Consider the following 20289-nt stretch of genomic DNA (forward strand, 5'->3'; position numbering starts at 1 on the left):
ATGGCGGGGGCCCAGAGTACCCGCTTGGCTAATACATCCAGTATGCTGGTCGCATACATGGATGGTATATTGCGTGACACCCCGATCCCACAGCGCCGGTGGCCACGGAGTTATGATTATTATCGCACACTTTGCTCCAGATCTCCGGCCCTCAGGGGCAGGCCCTGGGCCAGAACCTGGCTGGCCTAGTAGTTGTGTTAAGTGCATGATGCCGATAAGGCTGCGCTCTTGGAGAATCTGGTTCTCGACCCTGTGCCAGCTATTGAACGGCCCGTCCTGGGAGATTTCGCTTCGCCGGGATCTCCTCAGTCAGGCGAGAGGCACGCTTTGGCACCCAGAGCCAGATAGGCTCCAGTTATGGGTCTGGCCCCTGAAAAGGACCACTGGTCAGCCTTAGCGCTTTCAGACGCAGTTGTGGGTACATTGCAGAATGCTATGGCGCGTTCCACTAGGTCGCTGTACGCCTGTAAGTGGAAATATTACCAAGATTGGTGCTGTAATCACAGTCATGATCCAATCTCTTGCCCCATGCCTGTCATCTTGCAGTTTCTGTAAGATCTGCTTGAGGCTGGTAGATCACCTTCCACACTGAAGGTATACCTAGTGGCTATTTCTGCTTGCCATGCCCCCGTTGACTCAGTGTCCCCGGTCGGGCATTTTGTGACTACCCGGTTTCTCTGAGGCGCTCGGCGGTTGCGCCCTGCTAGGAGGGATACTCTCCCCGAATGGAGCCCCTTGAGGTTGTACTGGAGGCTCTTACACAGGCCCCATTTAAGCCTATATACTCCAGAAGTATCTGTCCATGAAGACAGGCTTTTTGGCTATCACCTCTGAAAAGAAGGTTAGTGAGCTGCAGGCGCTGTCTGTGCATAGCTCCTGCATGCGTATTTGGGACGATTTCTGCTTTCCTCCATGAGGTGGTTACAGCCTTCCAAAGGAATCAATATGTGGAACTGGAGTCCTTTCATCCTCCACTGTTTACTTTGGAGGAGGATAAGAAGTTGAACTTCCTCTGCCTGGTTCGGCCATTGAGATGTTATGTGGATAGGAAGAGAGCGCTGCATAAGTCTGACCAGCTCTTCGTCTGCCATGGAACATGGACCCTGGGACAGCCCCTTTCAAAGCAGTGACTGTCACATTGGATTGCGGACAGTCTCCACTGCGTATGATGGTGCTGGCACACCCCCACCTGGGGGGGTAGCCGCACATTCCACGAGAGGTGTGGCTACGTTATGGGCCCTCTTTCAAGGTGCCTCCATGGCTGAGATTTGTGATGCGGATAGCTGGTCTACCCCGCATAATTTTTCCACGTTCTATCGCCTAAAAGTGATAGATCCCTCATTGCCCTCTGTGGGCACTAGGGTCCTTGAGGTTGCACGCTCGAACCGCTGACCTGGGTCAGGCAGGGCTAAGGCGTCCCTCGCATGCTGCCGTTCTTCTCTCCCTCCTGACTCCTCTATTGCTCATTTTCCCATAACAGTGCTTTTGGTGGCCATCTTCAAATTGAAAGGGAATGTTAGTTTACCTACTGTAAACCAGGTTCCCTGAAAAATAAGATGGCCACCAACCACAAGGGCGTGTCTGTAGTCATCAAGATTTTGTCGCAAAAAGAGAATGATTCTTCCCTGCGTGACGGTTATGTACCCTTGGCAGCAGAGAAGAGGGCCTATCAGCAGCTTTGATAGAAAGAGTTCAGTGACACCTACCATTAGGTAGGCATATATCACATAACAGTGTTTTTGGTGGCCATATTCTCTTTCAGGTAACCAGGTTTACGGTAGGTAAACTGACGTTCATAAATAAACATGGGGAGTTGAATAGCAAGTCTTGTGATCAGTAATTACACAACTTGTAGGTTTATTTGGTTTTGTTTTTTTGTTTTTTTTTTAAAAACAAATGCAGATAATACAAAAACAACACACCCCTGGATAATTTGCTCCATTGCAATTTGCCCCCAGATAGCTGTGTTTAAATGTGCTTTTCATGATATTGTAACATTGCCTGAAAATAAAAAGGAGCCAGACAACTGCAGCAAGATCACATTCGCCAAACAGCGGACTTTATTCACCAAGGTCAGCAGACCACAACACAGCCCACAGCAGCATGCAAGCTGCCCCTTTATACACAAAAACCCTGCAAAAACATGCAACATTTACACATAACCAGACATACAATGTAGACATAACAAGACGCGTTATTGGACCCCACAAATCAAATGAGGCACAAACACAACACGATTGGACAACACTCACAAGCACACTGGGGTCACGACTCGATCATGCTCCCTCCCACCCCACAGGTGCACTCGTTCACATGCACAGGCACTCAGGACATAGACAAAACCATACAACACATAACTGTCAGTATAGATCGCTACAATATTATCAAGATTTAATGAGCAGCATTAACAGTGGACTGCACTCAATCATAGGCTATTGCGTTGCACCTTTTTCACTTGACTGTGCACTTGTAGATCACCCCTAAGCCAAATAAAGGAAATGTACAGTCTGGCACTGTTTTAGCCAGTTGAAATTCGGTTTACTATACAAGAGGTTTCACCGGCTAAACAAGTAAGAAAGTAGCCCATACAGTAAAGCCCCAATATGGTGTGCACAATCTGCATTGCACAATGCATCCTGTAGAACATTGCAACCCATCAAAACTGCTTGGGGTCAGAAAAGTGTATTATGAATCTGTGTCATAATTACAGGAAATACTGACATGAATTTTGCTTGAACTTTAATGTTGAACAACGTTGTTAGATAAAGTCACTTTTTCTGAGATGAAATCTGGAAGTGTTGCCAGTGTTTCAATCCACATGAAGCTTTTGAAAAGTCTTACATTAACATAATGTCCCTATTCTACTGATCTAAGGAGTGACAGATCTAAATTGCAGATCAATAAATAGCCACCATGTTACAGTCTCGGAGACAGCCTGTGAGTGCTGCACTGTCTAAAGGAATAAGAGATGGATACTGTACACAAATGAAAACGTCCTCGTGTCCAAACAGAAAATACATTCTTATCAGTTCTGAGGCACTATGAGTCTGTGCAAAGCAAGCAGTACAGTACCCGTCAAGAGTGAGTGCTGATGTTGTTCTGCTGGTGGGTGGTCAAATAAGAGCAGAGGGGGTAGCGTCTGCCTGAAGACTTCCTTTGAAGGCAGGTATAGGAGAGGGCAGTGTGTACTTAAGGAACTGAGATCCTCCTAGCACAATGCCAGATGCAGCCACATTTAAAGTAGTTAATATGTGAGCACGAGGTTGCACATAATTAATTCACGTGCTGGGATTCAAGTGAATAATTAATTAGTAATTGAATCCCAGCACAACAGTATATATAGATGCACGTTGTCATATACTCGCGGTTGGGTGTTCGGTGAGTGGAGAACGGTATTGGAGACGGAGGAAATAATAATAATAATAATAATAATAATAATAATAATAATAATAATAATAATAATAATAACATCATAAAGTATCTGCTCACCGTATTGTTGTTTAGTACTAGTCTGTTTTTATTTGTCTTTTTATTTTGGCATAGAGTGCCGTGTCCTGTTGTTTTCTGTTTGTTTGTTAAACCCTTGTATTTACAATAAACCGGCGCAAGCAAGCGCCATCATTTAATTTCACATCATCTGTCTTTGTATATTTCATTCCTTCCTGGTTCTGACGCCGCCCACTTTGCCGTCTCTGTGACAGGGATTTATTTAATATTCTTATTAAATCAATATACAGTAGAGCAGTACTAGAAAATTATATTAAAAAAAAGGAGGCTAATATATGAAATACAAATATAATTTAAACATTACTGCAAAATGTCATGTTCCTGCATTCAATCTTTTCATGTTCTTTCTTTTGTTTTTTTTAGATTCCAGAGGTGACATTACAGTAGATCAGTCGCCCCCTGCCATATCAGTTCTGGCAGGTCAAACTGTCATTATAAAGTGTAAAGCCTCCCAGGTTATTGGTAACGATATGGAGCTGTATCAGCTTAAACCTGGATATGCACGTAAGATGTTAATATATGATGGAAATACACTTGTCACTGGAACCCCAAGTCGGTTCAGTGGTACCTGGAGTGGAGCTGACCACACGTTCACCATCAGCAATGTACAGAGTGAAGACGAAGCAGAATACCACTGTGGGCAGAGTGATGCATTCCCTTTCACACAGTGATACAGAGCTGTACAAAAGCCTCACTGGCACAGACAGCAGCAGCACAGGTAGAATGACTCAAACCTAGCCTTCATGCTGTATGGTGCCACAGACATTACTGTGACATATTGTACATTACGGGGGGGGGAAATTCACAAACTACCAAGTATCTTTAGCACTATATTTACAGTATATTCTTAAAAAACAGAAACACTGTTTTGTAACTAGGCTAACTTCAACTGGTATCAAAATCATAATGTGGTCTATTACAATCTCCCTCCCAATTGTATTATTCAGATTTATCTTCGCTTTTGGATTGATTTCTCATAAGGCTGTCACGAGCATTCCAAGGTGCAAAGCATTATCATGATGTAATAACACCATATTAGGAAAGGGTGGGTAAATCTGTTTTTTAAGATACATTACTGCCCTTTCACTTAAAAGGCATTCTATGCACAGGAAACACCAAATATCACGAGTTCCATAATGTGTTCCTCAAGACACTTCAGCATAAAAAGTTTTGATTAAAAATCTAATTAGAAACAATAAAAAAAATTTGAATGTAAATGTGTTCTTTTAGTATACATTAGAGAGCCTTTCCTGGGGCTAATGTTTTATATTTTTCTGTACTGCACATAGTGTCAGTGAATTAACATTGAACAACTATATATTGTTGGACTCTGAATAAAGTCTTTTTCCAAGACAGAATCTGGAAGTGTCACAAGTGTTTAAACCCACCTGAAGTCTCTGAAAAGTCTTGCATTTTTATAATGTCTTATTTCACTGATCTAAAGAGCGACATATCTAAATTGCAAATCAATAAATGGATCTGTCAGGATATGAGAGGTGCAGGAATGGATATACTGTCCAAACAATGAGATATTTCCTATGGTAACTGTCCCATTTATCATTAGAAATAAAGTAAACAGAAGGATTTGTCCCCGCTAGCAGCAATGTGATTGGGGACACTGGAATTGCAGTTCCAAATAAAAAGAGTAAACAAAACACTAATACACAGTCCTAATAGTACAGGCATGGCTTGAAGTGGTGACGCAGTGCAGGTGCTCCAGAGCAGGGGCGGGTTCTGGTGTTGTGCGGTGCAGGTGCTCCAGAGCAGGGGTGGGTTCTGGTGTTGTGCGGTGCAGGTGCTCCAGAGCAGGGGCGGGTTCTGGTGCTGTGCGGTGCAGGTGCTCGAGAGCAGGGGCGGGTTCTGGTGCTGTGCGGTGCAGGTGCTCGAGAGCAGGGGCGGGTTCTGGTGCTGTGCGGTGCAGGTGCTCCAGAGCAGGGGCGGGTTCTGGTGCTGTGCGGTGCAGGTGCTCCAGAGCAGGAGCGGGTTCTGGTGCTGTGCGGTGCAGGTGCTCCATAGCAGGGGCGGGTTCTGGGGCTGTGCGGTGCAGGTGCTCCAGAGCAGGGGCGGGTTCTGGTGCTGTGCGGTGCAGGGACTCCAGAGCAGGGGCGGGTTCTGGTGCTGTGCGGTGCAGGTGCTCCAAAGCAGGGGCAGGTTCTGGTGCTGTGCAGTTTCATAATTCATACAAAATGCCTTTTTTGTATTTGTTCTTACGTAAGTTTTTACACAGCTGCTGTATACGTACAATCTTATTTGATTGTATTCATACTTTCAGAAATTGACATATATTTTTTTTTTTTTTTTTTTTGCATACTCCTGATAAAACCCAATATTGTGTAAAGAAAAAAAGTTAATAAATTGAACTACGAGTATTTTAGAACAAAAGTACTGTAATATCTAGAATCCTCATGAACTTCTAATGAAGCTAGACACCTCACACACTGAACTTGGCTCAAGTAAAGTGGGCACCTGAGGGAACTAAAAATACAGGGTCTCATTCACTAAACAGCGGTAACATGTTTTGCACGCAGTAAGCCCCTTCACTACGTGTTTAGCACACCTTCTGTATTCACTAACCAGTGGCATATGGAAGGCCACCCAGGTCAAAAAAGTGTTATTTATTTACTGCACGTTTCAAATATTTAGTAAAAGTATTGATTTGTACCAATCGGAATACATAAAAAAAAACGCACATTGTAAATAAATCAGCATCGAAAAGCGATGACAGGTGTGGATCCTTGGGAGGTGACGGCAGGAGGGGAGCCCCTGGCCAATAAGGCGGCAGCGGGAGCTCCACTTCTCCCCCTGGAGATGAAGTCGGGACCAGTCGTAATGCTGGGGTTGGCCACTCTGGCAGTGGCTGCAGCGGGGTTGGCCCTCTTTGAGGCCACTGCGGCCAGGCTGTTTAACCCTGTGCTCCCTTAAGCAGCCTATGCAATGGCTGCTGAGGAATGCCAGCATCAGGTGGCAGTGGGGGCTGCAGGTAGTCTCCCTCTTGTGGTGGTGGTGAAAGCTGCAGGTATTTTTAAAAAAATCTATTTTGACTGCTTGCTATTTTTTTTTTTAAACGACTCTTGTTTCCAGCAAAAGTTAATTTCATTTTTAAAGATTGTTTCAATAGCAACTCGAGCTCTAATGTTACAATGAACATTTTAAACTTGTAAACTTGTTGTAACTTGTATTCGAGGCTATTGATTGCACCCACGTAGCACTGTCACCACCCCAAAGAACATATCTTTCATAATAGGAAACATAACTACTCAATATACAAATGGTGTATGATGCGAATCACCATGTAAGTGTAATATTTAAGTAGGCTATTCTTAAAATAGCTTTCAAATATACAAAAAGAAACTGTAAAAGTCCAATAAATTAATGTACACAGAGTGCGAGTTCAGGTGCAGTCATAAATACAAGCAACAAAACGGCATCTAATATTAAAAAAGTGATGTTTCACCAAACACCTTTTGAAATGTAAATAGTGAACTTTTAATTGACTGAGTGCTTTGTTGACTTTTGATTAATATCGCAAGATCAAGTTGAACAATCGATTATTTATTTGATTTGCAGTTAAACATAAATGTTCCATTAACAATTATGTTCTCCCCTTTGACTGACTCGCGGGACGCTGTGAATTGGGACAAGACCCCCGCCCTCCTCCTATGGAGAGCATTTACTTTGTCATTAATGTTTCATTGGGGTTAATGTTTCATTGGTGTTAATGTTCTCACTGATTCAGCACCAAAAAGCCTTTCATAATTCCCCATCACTTCTGCTAATACATTTAGCTCCTGGTCTGTAAACTTTATTTTCCTCACTCTGTCCAGCGACAGTAACACTGTTCGTGCTTGGCATGATATGAAAATAAATTTCAAGCGCTCTTATGTGTTTCATATATATATATATATATATATATATATATATATATATATATATATATATATATATATATACTATAATACAGTGTGTGTAAACCTCATACATAATTGCGTTTGCTGAATTCCGCAGTGTGACAACTTGCAAATAAATCATTTAGTTTGCTTTAAAAGTGCATACTGTATAAGTAACGTATTGAATAGAGAGATCACTGATTCGTTTTTGCGTGCAGTGTGACTTCCCCCTTCCCCCATGAGATCTACAATGTCCTATTGTTACAGCGCCACCTCTGGTGAAAACGTATACGCTTGTCATGCTTAGCGTATAAATTAATGAACACGTGTTAACATATGAATGAAAACGTTTACTTTCAAACTAGCATCAATTCATAGTGATTCATTTCAGGATCAATCTCTATAGCGTAATGTCAGTCCTTTAGTTTCAAATAATGTAGGACCAAATAGTGGTTCAGAATTATTTTTTTAAAACAAACGTAAATGTATTGCAAGTTTTGTGGAGACCACTGTGAAAACAGTCATGTTACAGTGCTAAGCAGCCTACTCCATTACCCCAGCGTGCTCCTCATTGAAATAAACACATATTCTCTCTACAGTTACATTGGATTCTGATACAAAGCAACTACTCAGTATCTTAAACGTGTCAATCATATAGATTTAACGTCTACAATTATACAATTATTTCTAGTATTTTTTATTTGTCAATGGATGGATAAACTAGCAGGCAGACAGACAGACAAATAAATTTAAACACCGTTAAATCCACAAATGCATGTGTGAATCACCTATGAAACTGGTGGTATTGTATTATTTGTATTATTTGGTTGCTCCCTCAAGACGCTGTTGTATTGCAGCAGTATGATAAGTTGATCAATAGGAACCTAGATTATTGTTTTATGTCATGCTTTAATGAATGATGTTTGCAGTGGCAGTAGATTACCTTGGCAGATGTACAATAGTGAGGAACACAGATAAGGGTTTTGCATAAAATGATGCTTTGCATGACCAGATATAGCATTTAAGAACTGTGGACTACTTTTTCATACCATGCTTCACATACAAGCAGCTTCTTGAACACACTCACATGGCACCTAGAGTGAGTTAACCATGATCTCACTCAATTGCCTTGTCTTGTTTGCTGATCATATGAACTCAGGATAAGCATGTACTCTACTTAACAATAATAATAATAATAATAATAATAATAATAATAATAATAATAATAATAATAATAATAATAAAGACTGGAAAATGTGTTTAATATAAAAGAAAAAAACACATAATTCTGATTATTGGAAGTGTTGAAAGTCTGTAATATGCATATTTATTTATTTATTTTTTATAGATTCCAATGGTGACATTTCAGTAGATCAGTCTCCTTCTTCTATTGCTGTTAATCAAGAGCACAAAGTCATGATTCAGTGTAAAGTCTCACGTGATATTGGCAATGATGTTGAGTGGTACCAGATGAAACCTGGACAAGAACCCAAGCTTCTCATACATGATTCAACTATTCTCGTTACTGGAACCCCAAGTCGGTTCAGTGGTACTTACAGTGGCACCATCCACACGTTCACCATCAGCAATGTCCAGAGTGAAGATGAAGCAGAGTACCACTGTGCACAGAGTGATGCACTCCCTTTCACACAGTGATAAAGAGCTGTACAAAAACCTCACTGGCACAGACAGCAGCAGCACAGGTAGAATGACTCAACCTACAATATTCTTTATGCTGTATGGTGTCATATACCAGATATGACATCTAGTTTATAAGGTCTACTCAGCAGCAGTATAGGAGAGGGCAGTGTGTACTTAAGGAACTGAGATCCTCCTAGCACAATGCCAGATGCAGCCACATTTAAAGTAGTTAATATGTGAGCACGAGGTTGCACATAATTAATTCACGTGCTGGGATTCAAGTGAATAATTAATTAGTAATTGAATCCCAGCACAACAGTATATATAGATGCACGTTGTCACATACTCGCGGTTGGGTGTTCGGTGAGTGGAGAACGGGATTGGAGACGGAGGAAATAATAATAATAATAATAATAATAATAATAATAATAATAATAATAATAATAACAACAACAACAACAACAACATCATAAAGTATCTGCTCACCGTATTTTTGTTTAGTACTAGTCTGTTTTTATTTGTCTTTTTATTTTGGCATAGAGTGCCGTGTCCTGTTGTTTTTGTTTGTTTGTTAAACCCTTTTATTTACAATAAACCGGCGCAAGCAAGCGCCATCATTTAATTTCACATCATCTGTCTTTGTATATTTCATTCTTCTTCCTGGTTCTGACGCCGCCCACTTTGCCGTCTCTGTGACAGGGATTTATTTAATATTCTTATTAAATCAATATACAGTAGAGCAGTACTAGAAAATTATATTAAAAAAAGGAGGCTAATATATGAAATACAAATATAATTTAAACATTACTGCAAAATGTCATGTTCCTGCATTCAATCTTTTCATGTTCTTTCTTTTGTTTTTTTTAGATTCCAGAGGTGACATTACAGTAGATCAGTCGCCCCCTGCCATATCAGTTCTGGCAGGTCAAACTGTCATTATAAAGTGTAAAGCCTCCCAAGTTATTGGTAACGATATGGAGCTGTATCAGCTTAAACCTGGATATGCACGTAAGATGTTAATATATGATGGAAATACACTTGTCACTGGAACCCCAAGTCGGTTCAGTGGTACCTGGAGTGGAGCTGACCACACGTTCACCATCAGCAATGTACAGAGTGAAGACGAAGCAGAATACCACTGTGGGCAGAGTGATGCATTCCCTTTCACACAGTGATAAAGAGCTGTACAAAAACCTCACTGGCACAGACAGCAGCAGCACAGGTAGAATGACTCAACCTACAATATTCTTTATGCTGTATGGTGTCATATACCAGATATGACATCTAGTTTATAAGGTCTACTCAGCAGCAGTATCACAACTTAACTATCTCAGTAGGGTTTTATTTATTTATTTTATTTATTTATTTATTTATTTATTTATTTTAACGATTTTTTGGTGGATATTCACATTCAGCACTCAGAAACATTTACAGATAACACCCATCACATTGAAAAGCAAGCTGACATTGTGGGCTTCTAACTAGCCTTTATCGTATAGCTTTGGAACATAGTAGAGGGCAATCATAGTAGACCTCGTCTTTTGAAACACACCTACTTTAAATAGAAATACCTTTAAAAAAAAAAGTCCAGAACTAGAATAAGCTCATTATGAGAAAGATCTTACCGTTGTAGTTGACTTGTCGTTGACAATCACCTTTCTGCAAGGGGAGGCAATTAGAAGTTCAACTAGAATGAGGACCCGGACCATTCACTGCTATGAGAACTCAAACAATTCACTGGTATGAGGAGAACTCAAACAATTCACTGGTATGAGGAGAACTCAAACAATTTACTGGTATGAGGAGAACTCAAAGAATTCACTGGTATGAGGAGAACTCAAAGAATTCACTGGTATGAGGAGAACTCAAAGAATTCACTGGTATGAGGAGAACTCAGAGAATTCACTGGTATGAGGAGAACTCAGACAATTCACCCCTACAGCTAAATCAGTAAGTATGGCCCCTTAAGTAGAAGGTATTTCACATTTGAATCTTCTGACTGATATTTAGACATGGAATATGATAATCTTCAAAAAAGCTGCTTTATCAATTAATTTGACTTACAGTAAGTTGGTTATATTCATGAGGCATGAAACATTTCTTACTGTTTTTAAAATACCAACAATTTCTTAAGTCACCACTGAGTTAAAAGTTGTGTAAATAGATACTTTCCTAAATGAATAAATACATGAAGGACTGGTGTTATCGTCCATTGGAAATGTTTATGTTTCAGCAGCTCTGGTCTTTTATTTAAAGATTTGTATATTTGTAACATATTCCAAGGCACGTTCAAATGTGGGCTGCAAATCAGCCAAAGGCCATTTTTTAAAGTAAATGTTGATAGGTATGAAAGTTGTTTTACTTGCCTTTGTTTTGTGACCTTTTCTCAGATGCATTGTTTAGTCTCTTTTTGGACGTTTGAACATTAACATAATTATATAACTCCCCAGCATCCAAGTACCTCAGTTTTCTTACTGCAAATGTGTTTATATTTTTTTTAAAAACCGTAGTTTTTACATGACATAATTTCCTGGTGTACCAAAAAGGGTCCTCTGTAATGATCATTACAACAAATATGGTAAGTTTATGTCACATACATCAACAATTACAAATATAATTTTTTCATGTTGTATTCATAGTAAGTAAGCATTAATACATAGAACATTCCACCGTGTTGCTTTACAGACCAAATTGCAATACAGCACTCACCATGTCCCACAACACACATATCAATTTATAATAGAAAGCATTACTTCAGTGTCAAAAACAAAACCTCTGTATACCGGAGTGGATCTCTAGGTCTGCTGGGATTCCAGTAGGGAGTGTTGAACTGGGCTTGGTGCTGCAGCAGATTAGGCAGGTAACTGCCCCCTCACTGCCCTACAGGGGCCCCTTCTCACCAGGTACCTGGTGAGTTTCAAACTCCTGCTGGGCTTGTGCTGAAGTATGTCCAGATCAAGCTCATTCACAAATGAATTCCCTTCTCTAGATATATGGAAAAACCTGGGTGACATACAGACAGAAAGACAGACCTATCCCCAGATTCAGATATGTTTAATAACTTAAAATGCTAAATGATGTCTTTAGAAAGTGAATTTTACTGTCCAAGAGGAACTGAGACCATTCTACAACTAAAGCAAGCAGATGTAGTGATGAGGAACGGAATACAGTTTTGCATAGAGGATGCAGTGTGCATAAAGCACTTCTGGTGAAGAACAGGCACAATGATGTCACTTAACTATTTGGTCTGTTTACTGATCATCTTTCTTCAGGGTAAGTGTTGGATAATAATATACGTAATGTTTAATACTATATTATTCTAAAATTAAATAGCATTATTCAAAATAAATGTATACATGTATTTATATTGCTTTTCCTTGTTTTTCAGATTCCAGGACTTACATTTCTGTAGATCAGTCCCCTGTTGCTATTTCTGAGAGTCAAGGGGGAACTGCCACTATTAAGTGCAAAGTCTCAACACAAATTGATAGATATGAAATTGCTTCAACAGAAACCTGGACAAGAACCCAAGCTCCTCATTTATAATTCCAATACTCTTTTCAATGGGGTCTCCTCTCTCTTCAGTGGTAGTTATAGTGGCACTGACCACACATTTACTGTCAGCATGAAGATGAAGCAGAACACTACTCTATGCAGAGTGATACACTCCCTTTCACACAGTGATACAGAGCTGCACAAAAACCTCACTGGCACAGACAGCAGCAAATGAGGAACAGCTGTAGCATACTGTTTCTTTAATGAAGGTTATTATTATACAAGTGTGACAGGACTGAAAGGAGTCCCTGTCGTAATTTGACCTCCCGACCACCGGCTCCGCTGTGTAGGGTTGACCGTGATTGGATCAGGAGGCTGAAATCTGACCATGCAGGAAGTTCCAGGTCAGGCAGCCATCTTGGCCCAAGGTAGAACCATGCGGCTGTCGGGTCCCATCATTGCAATCAGCTGTGCTGTTCTCGTTGATTGGCTGACGTGGGACAGCGTGCTGATTGCAGGGGTGGGACTTGGCAGTATTTAAGCAGTATGGTTTTGCCATTCGCTCTCCCTGGGCTGAACTGAAAACACATGCTGTGCTTGTTGTGTTGCTTTCATTCACTGCTGTTATTCACAGAAGCTTGAAAACCTTGGACACTGTGTTGGATTACTGGAATGAGGAACCGAGGACTGGCCATTAATCTGTGAAAGGGAGCTAAGAAGCGATGAGAGGAAACCCACCGCAGTACCACAAAGAAACCCAGTGCTTCCTTTGTTGTTATTTATTTTTGTAACCGTGACATTTTTTGTTTACTCTTTTTATTTCAAACCTGAGTTTACCATTGCTGGTATTCCAGGTGGTTTTCTTGTTTATTTTTTTGCAATACTGGACTGTTCTATTTTTATTGTTTTTGTAAAATAAAACCCTGCCCTGATACCATTGATGGTACAGGGCTCTAAGGACTAATCTCCATTTCCGGCTCCTGTGTGCTTTCATTTCTGGTCCTTCCCAGAAGCTCCACCCACTACCCTCCCACAACAAGTAATACATGTTAAATTATATTTATAAGTTCTAAATGTTATACTGTATACTGTAACCATGTGGTAGTTTTCTTTTCCTTTTTTTGTGATCACATTTTTATTGTGTTTTTATACATATCAAAAACCAACACCTCTACATCCAATGGTGAACATATGGTGAACATATTTTCCCCTTCACCACTCCCTTATCCCTTTCCGGACCCCATGAGAGTAATGTGACACAGAAAGTAGGTGACAGGTTTACCGCGAACCCCGACAATCCCCACATTTCCTAACCTGCCAGTGACAATTAGACAGCAGCCTGTATTGTGGTTATCTCAGCCACTTCTCCCCTCCCAGTCTCCAAGGTGGCAGTGTTTGATAGCTCCAACATCACTATGCCATTGGAATGTGAGTAACCACTGTCACATAGGTAGTCTACGTGGAGAGAGCCAGAGCTGTACTATCAGTTCCTTTGCCACTGTCAATCCAGCAAGCCACATTGTCCACTGGCACTCAAGCATTTGAAGTCTTGAATCATCATTAAGTAGTAGTGCAACTGGATCTAATTGCAAGACTACCCCAGTTATGTCGGACAGTATAGATGTCACTTGGCCCCAAAAAGAACTAACCTCTGGACATTTCCAAAGCATGTCCATTAAAGTGGCAGGTGTTTTAAGAGGTCTGAGATGATTCCCACATGGTATCTCTTATGAGGTGTCCAGTATGTCCTGTGGCACAATTTGAAATGAATTAGCTGATGATTAGGACTTTTTGATGCATTAAACATATTATGCCAGATTGTATTCCAATCAATTGGCTGATCCTCTGAGGTTTAAATATTTTTCCATATTTTGGTAATAGCCAGCGGCTTATATGAAGCTTTTAGCAGATGTGAGTTTATCGCAGAGACCAGCCCCCAAGAGAAAAGTTCCTGAGACCCAGTCTATTAGGATGCACTTTAAATTCAGACCCCCAGGGAACCCATAAGCACTCAAAGCAGAGCGCAGTCTCTAAGCCTCTATAAGAAAAATGATGAGCCTGGTAAATTGAAAAGTGAGGTCAAATCCTGGAAACTAATAAGCCTGTCCCTCTATATGTCACTAAGTATGTTAAAGTAGTTTTCTTTTTCTGTGTGATTTCTGATTTGAAATAAGTGAAACCACACTTTATAAAAATATGTACAGGTGTTTTACTACCACCTGCTAGTACAGATAACCTATATATTAGTGGCTAGTTTCACAGATCCTGATTAGTTCTAATTTTGAACTGCCTTACCAGTTAACATTGAGTAGTCCAAGATTATTGCTAATTGAGGTTTGTGAAACCAGCTGTAAGACACTGGCTGACCAGGTTACCCAGATTTTGAAGTATTTTCAACCTATATACAGTACTCTTAATACCCTTAGAACTCAAATTTCAGACACAAACATTTGTACATTCATATGAGTTGTTTAAAAATATCTATATAACAGGTTTAGCTCTGTATTGAGAGCTGTATTTGTTTATTTTCCTTTACTGTTGAAAAGCGTTTTAGGGTTGGTCTTCAACAGTGCATCCTTATTCATGGGATTCCCGCCTTGCCTGTGAGAATGTCCAGCTACAACTTTGCAAATTACGATAACCCTGCCTGTATATTTATAGTCAGATCTTTCCTAAGCACTTTCTCTTTCGAGAGCAAGAAGATTTTTATTTCAATCCCTATGACAGGGTAACGTCACGGCCCAAGCATGTGGGGATGGCATGTGGGGAAGCATGGCAGGAAGAGAGAAAGCTGCAGTGAAGCGCTACCGCACACATTTAATCACAGTACAGTACGAGACAAACAAAGCACACTAACAGATAAAATAGCACAAGGGCCAAAACAAAAGGTCTATACAAAAAACTCAAGGCTATAAACAAGACCTCACACACAGCAACACGCACCTTCACCAACACCAACATTAACCTCTCTAACACCCGTGTTTCTCCATCTTTATACACCTGGCCCCCCCCCCCCCCCCCCCCCCCCCCCCCCGATGCTGATGTGGTGGTCCCCTCACCTTGTCCTTCGGCAATTTCAATGCTGGCAGCGATGCGGGCCACTCTGGCAGCGGCAGCGCTGGCAGTGGCAATGCTGGCCTCAACGCTGCCTCCTCAGGATGTGCAGCCGACAGGGGTCCCCACATTCCTTATACAAAGGAGCACCTTCTGCCTCCAACCAGCACTGCTCCTGTGGCAAGCAGTAACATTTGTTTAAATGGCATTTTTTATTATTATTATTATTATTATTATTATTATTATTATTATTATTATTATTATTATTATTATTATTATTACCATATGGTAGTTTCCTTATCTAATTGATTTCTGGTTAAAAACTGCATTCTATAAAAATAGAGATTTAAAAGGAGCTTTATTTAATACCACCTGGTTCTAAAGAAACTGTAAGCATACAGTACATTAGACACTGTCTGGCTAGGTTACCTAGATATTAATCTATTTGCTCTGAATAACCAACTCAAATTTCAGACAGTTTTTCATGGTAAAAATCAATACAGCATTAGCTAAGCTGTGTTTGTGTTTTAGTTTGGTTTTTACAGTACATCCTTATTCATGTGATTGCTGCCTTGTATGAGAGACTGCCCACCTACAGTGCCACAGGCACCAACAGTAGGCCATTAATTTCCTAATCCAATAATAATAAACAAATAATAGTAATAAATAACCTACAAATATTTGCAAACAACAATAACCTTGCATGTGTATTTCTATTTGCACTTTTTCCTTTGTGAACATTTGGATTTTGATTTTAGTCCCTAAGCATCTTGTATCCTGCACTTGATTTTACTCTCAGGTATCCATATTCATATTTTTGGTAACTGCTCTTATTTGAAATTGTTCTTATCCATTTATAGTACTCACTATGTGCTCTTAATGGACTTTATTTGAATAAGCAAATATTTTTACAGTAAGTTAACTGCTCTCAGTCAAACTCGCTCTTAAATGTAATTATTTACTGTATTCTTTACTTTGCTCTTATTGAATTTGATCTAATTTTCTACTGATTGTATTGTACTTTATTGTACTGTAATGTGATTTTCTGTACTGTGATATTTTGTAATAACTGTAATAATAATAATAATAATAATAATAATAATAATAATAATAATAATAATAATAATAATAATAATAATAAAGAAAGGAAGCCTGCTTCTACTTGAACCACCTGATTGAAGAGAACTAATTTGCATATAGGGGGTTCTCAAGCGAGGTGTCTGAGAGCTCCAAGGAGAATTTAAAGAGCCTCATGCACTGAGCACGTTAGTCAACTTTAACTTTTGCCTTTATCAATTTATACCCAGGGTTTAGACTTGAAATGTAGAGCTTACTAAATAGAAGTCTAGTGTACATCTGTGAAAAGGATATAACTGCACTAAAGATTTTAAACTGTTCAATGGACTGCAGTACACCTGGTTTAAAGAAGTTGAGCTGATCGAAGGGTAACAGTAACACGTATATGGTCAATCATTACAAACTGAGGTATTGTATTTTCCTTTCTTCTTAGATCTGCACGGCCAGATTGTTATGATCAGTCTCCAGCTTCGTTGTCTGTTCTTACAGGACAATCCGTCACTCTCAAATGTAACACAGGAAGCTCTGTCAGCAATGAAGTAGACTGGTATCAGCTTAAAGAAGGGGAAACTCCCAAGCTCCTGATCGGTTGGACAACCAATCTTCATACTGGAGTCCCAAATGGGTTTAGTGGCTCCCAGTCTGGAACTGAATTCACTTTGAATTCACAATGTGCAGCCCGAGGATGATAATTCACTTTCACCATCAGCAATGTGCAGCTCGAGGATGATAATTCACTTTCACCATCAGCAATGTGCAGCTCGAGGATGATAATTCACTTTCACCATCAGCAATGTGCAGCCCGAGGATCATAATTCACTTTCACCATCAGCAATGTGCAGCTCGAGGATGATAATTCACTTTCACCATCAGCAATGTGCAGCCCGACGATGATAATTCACTTTCACCATCAGCAATGTGCAGCTCGAGGATGATAATTCACTTTCACCATCAGCAATGTGCAGCTCGAGGATGATAATTCACTTTCACCATCAGCAATGTGCAGCCCGAGGATGATAATTCACTTTCACCATCAGCAATGTGCAGCCCGAGGATGATAATTCACTTTCACCATCAGCAATGTGCAGCTCGAGGATGATAATTCACTTTCACCATCAGCAATGTGCAGCTCGAGGATGATAATTCACTTTCACCATCAGCAATGTGCAGCCCGAGGATGATAATTCACTTTCACCATCAGCAATGTGCAGCCCGAGGATGATAATTCACTTTCACCATCAGCAATGTGCAGCCCGAGGATGGATGATAATTCACTTTCACCATGCAATGTGCAGCCCGAGGATCATAATTCACTTTCACCATCAGCAATGTGCAGCCCGAGGATGATAATTCACTTTCACCATTAGCAATGTGCAGCTCGAGGATGATGGAGATTACTTTTGGCAGCAGGACTATAGCACCCCTTTCAGTGATACACACGACTGTATTGAGTTTTACATCCTCTTTTTAAGGTCACATACTGTACTCTTTCTGAAGCTTTTGATCAAGTTAATGACTTTAATCTGGATCACTGGAACTTGCAACCAGTCATTTAATGCAGTAAACATCCAGGATTTGCTTAAAAAGGATAACAGGTACTGGATCTGACCTTCATTAAATTTTGTTTAGGTTTCTTAGGCCAGTTGTATGGTATAGGATCTTTACTTTTGGCATCTCACCAAACCCTTATAATAGTGCATATTCTTAAAAGTCAAAATGTGCCCTATTTCAATTCAATTTGAAAGTGATCGATCCATTCATGTTTTGGTAATGAGGCAAGGATAAGTGCAATGCCTGCGCTAGATATGCATCTAAATATATTGGTCTAGACTTAAAATAAAAAATACAACATTCTCATGATTTTGGTTATTGGCGCAGCGGCATTAAATAGTTTAACAGCTATAAATACACATTTTGCAGATTTGCATCCCATGGTAAACTATGTGTGTTGAAGCATGGGCAGTTGTAAAGTAAGTAAATGAAATGTTTTCTTTTTGTACAGTGTGTCGTTCTGAACTGATCACTGTGGTACACCTTTGGCCAGGGGACCAGGATAATTGTAAAGAGTAAGTAGATCAATGAAATATATTTTAGCAGAGTTTTTCTGGGAAATACTTTGCTTTTTTCTTTTTATGAATGTTGTCACTTGTAGCTGTACAGGTAAAAGTAAGTATCTAGTAGTTCACATTGATTTTGTTACGGTTAAAGGTTTTGAATGTATTCCTGTGGTATAGCAAACTGTAAGATACAAAAAAAAAAAAAAATAACATTTTCTAGCCTTTTTATGAAATATGTGCTAGAGTTTAAACTTTTAAAAAACTGCAGATAACTTGCAATATAACAATTTAATCTTGGCAATGGTATTATTTATGTTTGATTATTTTACAAGCCTGCTTACAAATCTATAAAATAAATAGTTTTCAAACCCTTCCTGAACACAAAACTGCATGTATTACTGTGGAAAAACAATACACAGTCTACTAAAATAAAACAGAGGCATACAGAGTGAAGGGAGCACCAGGTAGATTTTTGTAGCAGGACTCAATCAGCATCAGTAACTGTGCTGGACATTCGAGCACGGGACCAAGGTGCTGGTAAAAAGTAAGTTTGAAAGCATTTTAACTACTGTGCTGTGAAAGGTACACATAAATGTTGTGTTGTTTTTTTTTTTTTTTTTTTAATCATAATAGGAAAATGTATAGTGTAATGAAATTTTTAAAAAAATTAAAGAAAAAATTAAATACTGGTATGCTTTATCAAAATAAATAGGGGGCTAAGCAATAAAGTAATTTAAAAACTGGCTTTAATGCTTTATATAAGTCTAACAAAAATGACACTGATGCATCCTATCTATTCAAACATGTTGATTATAACCTGGTGAGTTATAGGGGTAAAAGTTTTTTTTTTTTTTTTGAGTAAGTCACAAAAAAAGTTACTGGAATAAAAACATTTGACATTTAAAAAAAAATTTAAATTAAAAAAAAAAAAAATTAAAAAAACTATACGTTGTATATGCTGTATGAAACCAATTGGGGGCCAAAGCAATAAACCAACCAACAACAATAAAAACAACAATCTTTAATATTAAAGTATGGGAAACCAAAAATTACAGATTTAACTTTTTACAATGAGAAATTAATAATATATTCAACGTGTCAATTTTCTTCAAATAATTTGATAAACAAGCTGATAAATGATACTTGTAGGTCTTTATATCTTCAAGTATTATTATTATTATTATTATTATTATTATTAAATATAATATAATAATATAATTAAAATAATAATATTAGGGAGTAAACTATTTTATGGTCACTGGTAAATGAACCATTTGCGTTATTAAACAACGTCCAGTGAGTTCAATTTGAGTTCAATAATGTATTATTAAGACACACAAAAAAATTTTTTTCAATAAAAAATTCCAAAATTTTAAGATTTTCAAACGACCGTAAAGAGAAAATCTTCGTGAATTATTTTTTTTTTTCAATTTATTAAAACTTGATAACTAGCTAAAGTTAATAAACGTTATATGCTGTAATATAATAATAATAATAATAATAATAATAATAATAATAATAATAATAATAATAATAATAATAATGCAACTGATTTTAAACTTTTTTTTTTT

The 20289-nt window shown here is 39.0% G+C and overlaps 1 protein-coding gene and 2 gene segments (V, D, J or C); all 3 read left to right on the forward strand.

The window, feature by feature from the left end:
- Positions 1 to 4178, forward strand: LOC121328454. The segment is given in 3 exon segments: positions 1 to 64; positions 1763 to 1777; positions 3871 to 4178. Coding segments are annotated over 3 exon segments (387 nt in total).
- A 4804-nt stretch (positions 4179 to 8982) lies between these two features.
- LOC121328538 lies at positions 8983 to 10210 on the forward strand. The segment is given in 2 exon segments: positions 8983 to 9097; positions 9903 to 10210. Coding segments are annotated over 2 exon segments (423 nt in total).
- A 5411-nt stretch (positions 10211 to 15621) lies between these two features.
- Positions 15622 to 20289, forward strand: part of LOC121328590 (immunoglobulin lambda-1 light chain-like) — a 5547-nt gene continuing 879 nt past the window's right edge. Inside the window, exons 1-4 of the mRNA XM_041273427.1 lie at positions 15622 to 15771; positions 16130 to 16199; positions 17151 to 17249; positions 18689 to 18727. Coding sequence (XP_041129361.1) covers positions 15622 to 15771; positions 16130 to 16199; positions 17151 to 17249; positions 18689 to 18727 — 358 coding nt within the window. The remainder of the gene's footprint in view (positions 15772 to 16129; positions 16200 to 17150; positions 17250 to 18688; positions 18728 to 20289) is intronic.

This window comes from Polyodon spathula, chromosome 1, assembly GCF_017654505.1.
Source record: "Polyodon spathula isolate WHYD16114869_AA chromosome 1, ASM1765450v1, whole genome shotgun sequence".
In the NCBI taxonomy this organism is placed as follows: Eukaryota; Metazoa; Chordata; class Actinopteri; order Acipenseriformes; family Polyodontidae; genus Polyodon; species Polyodon spathula.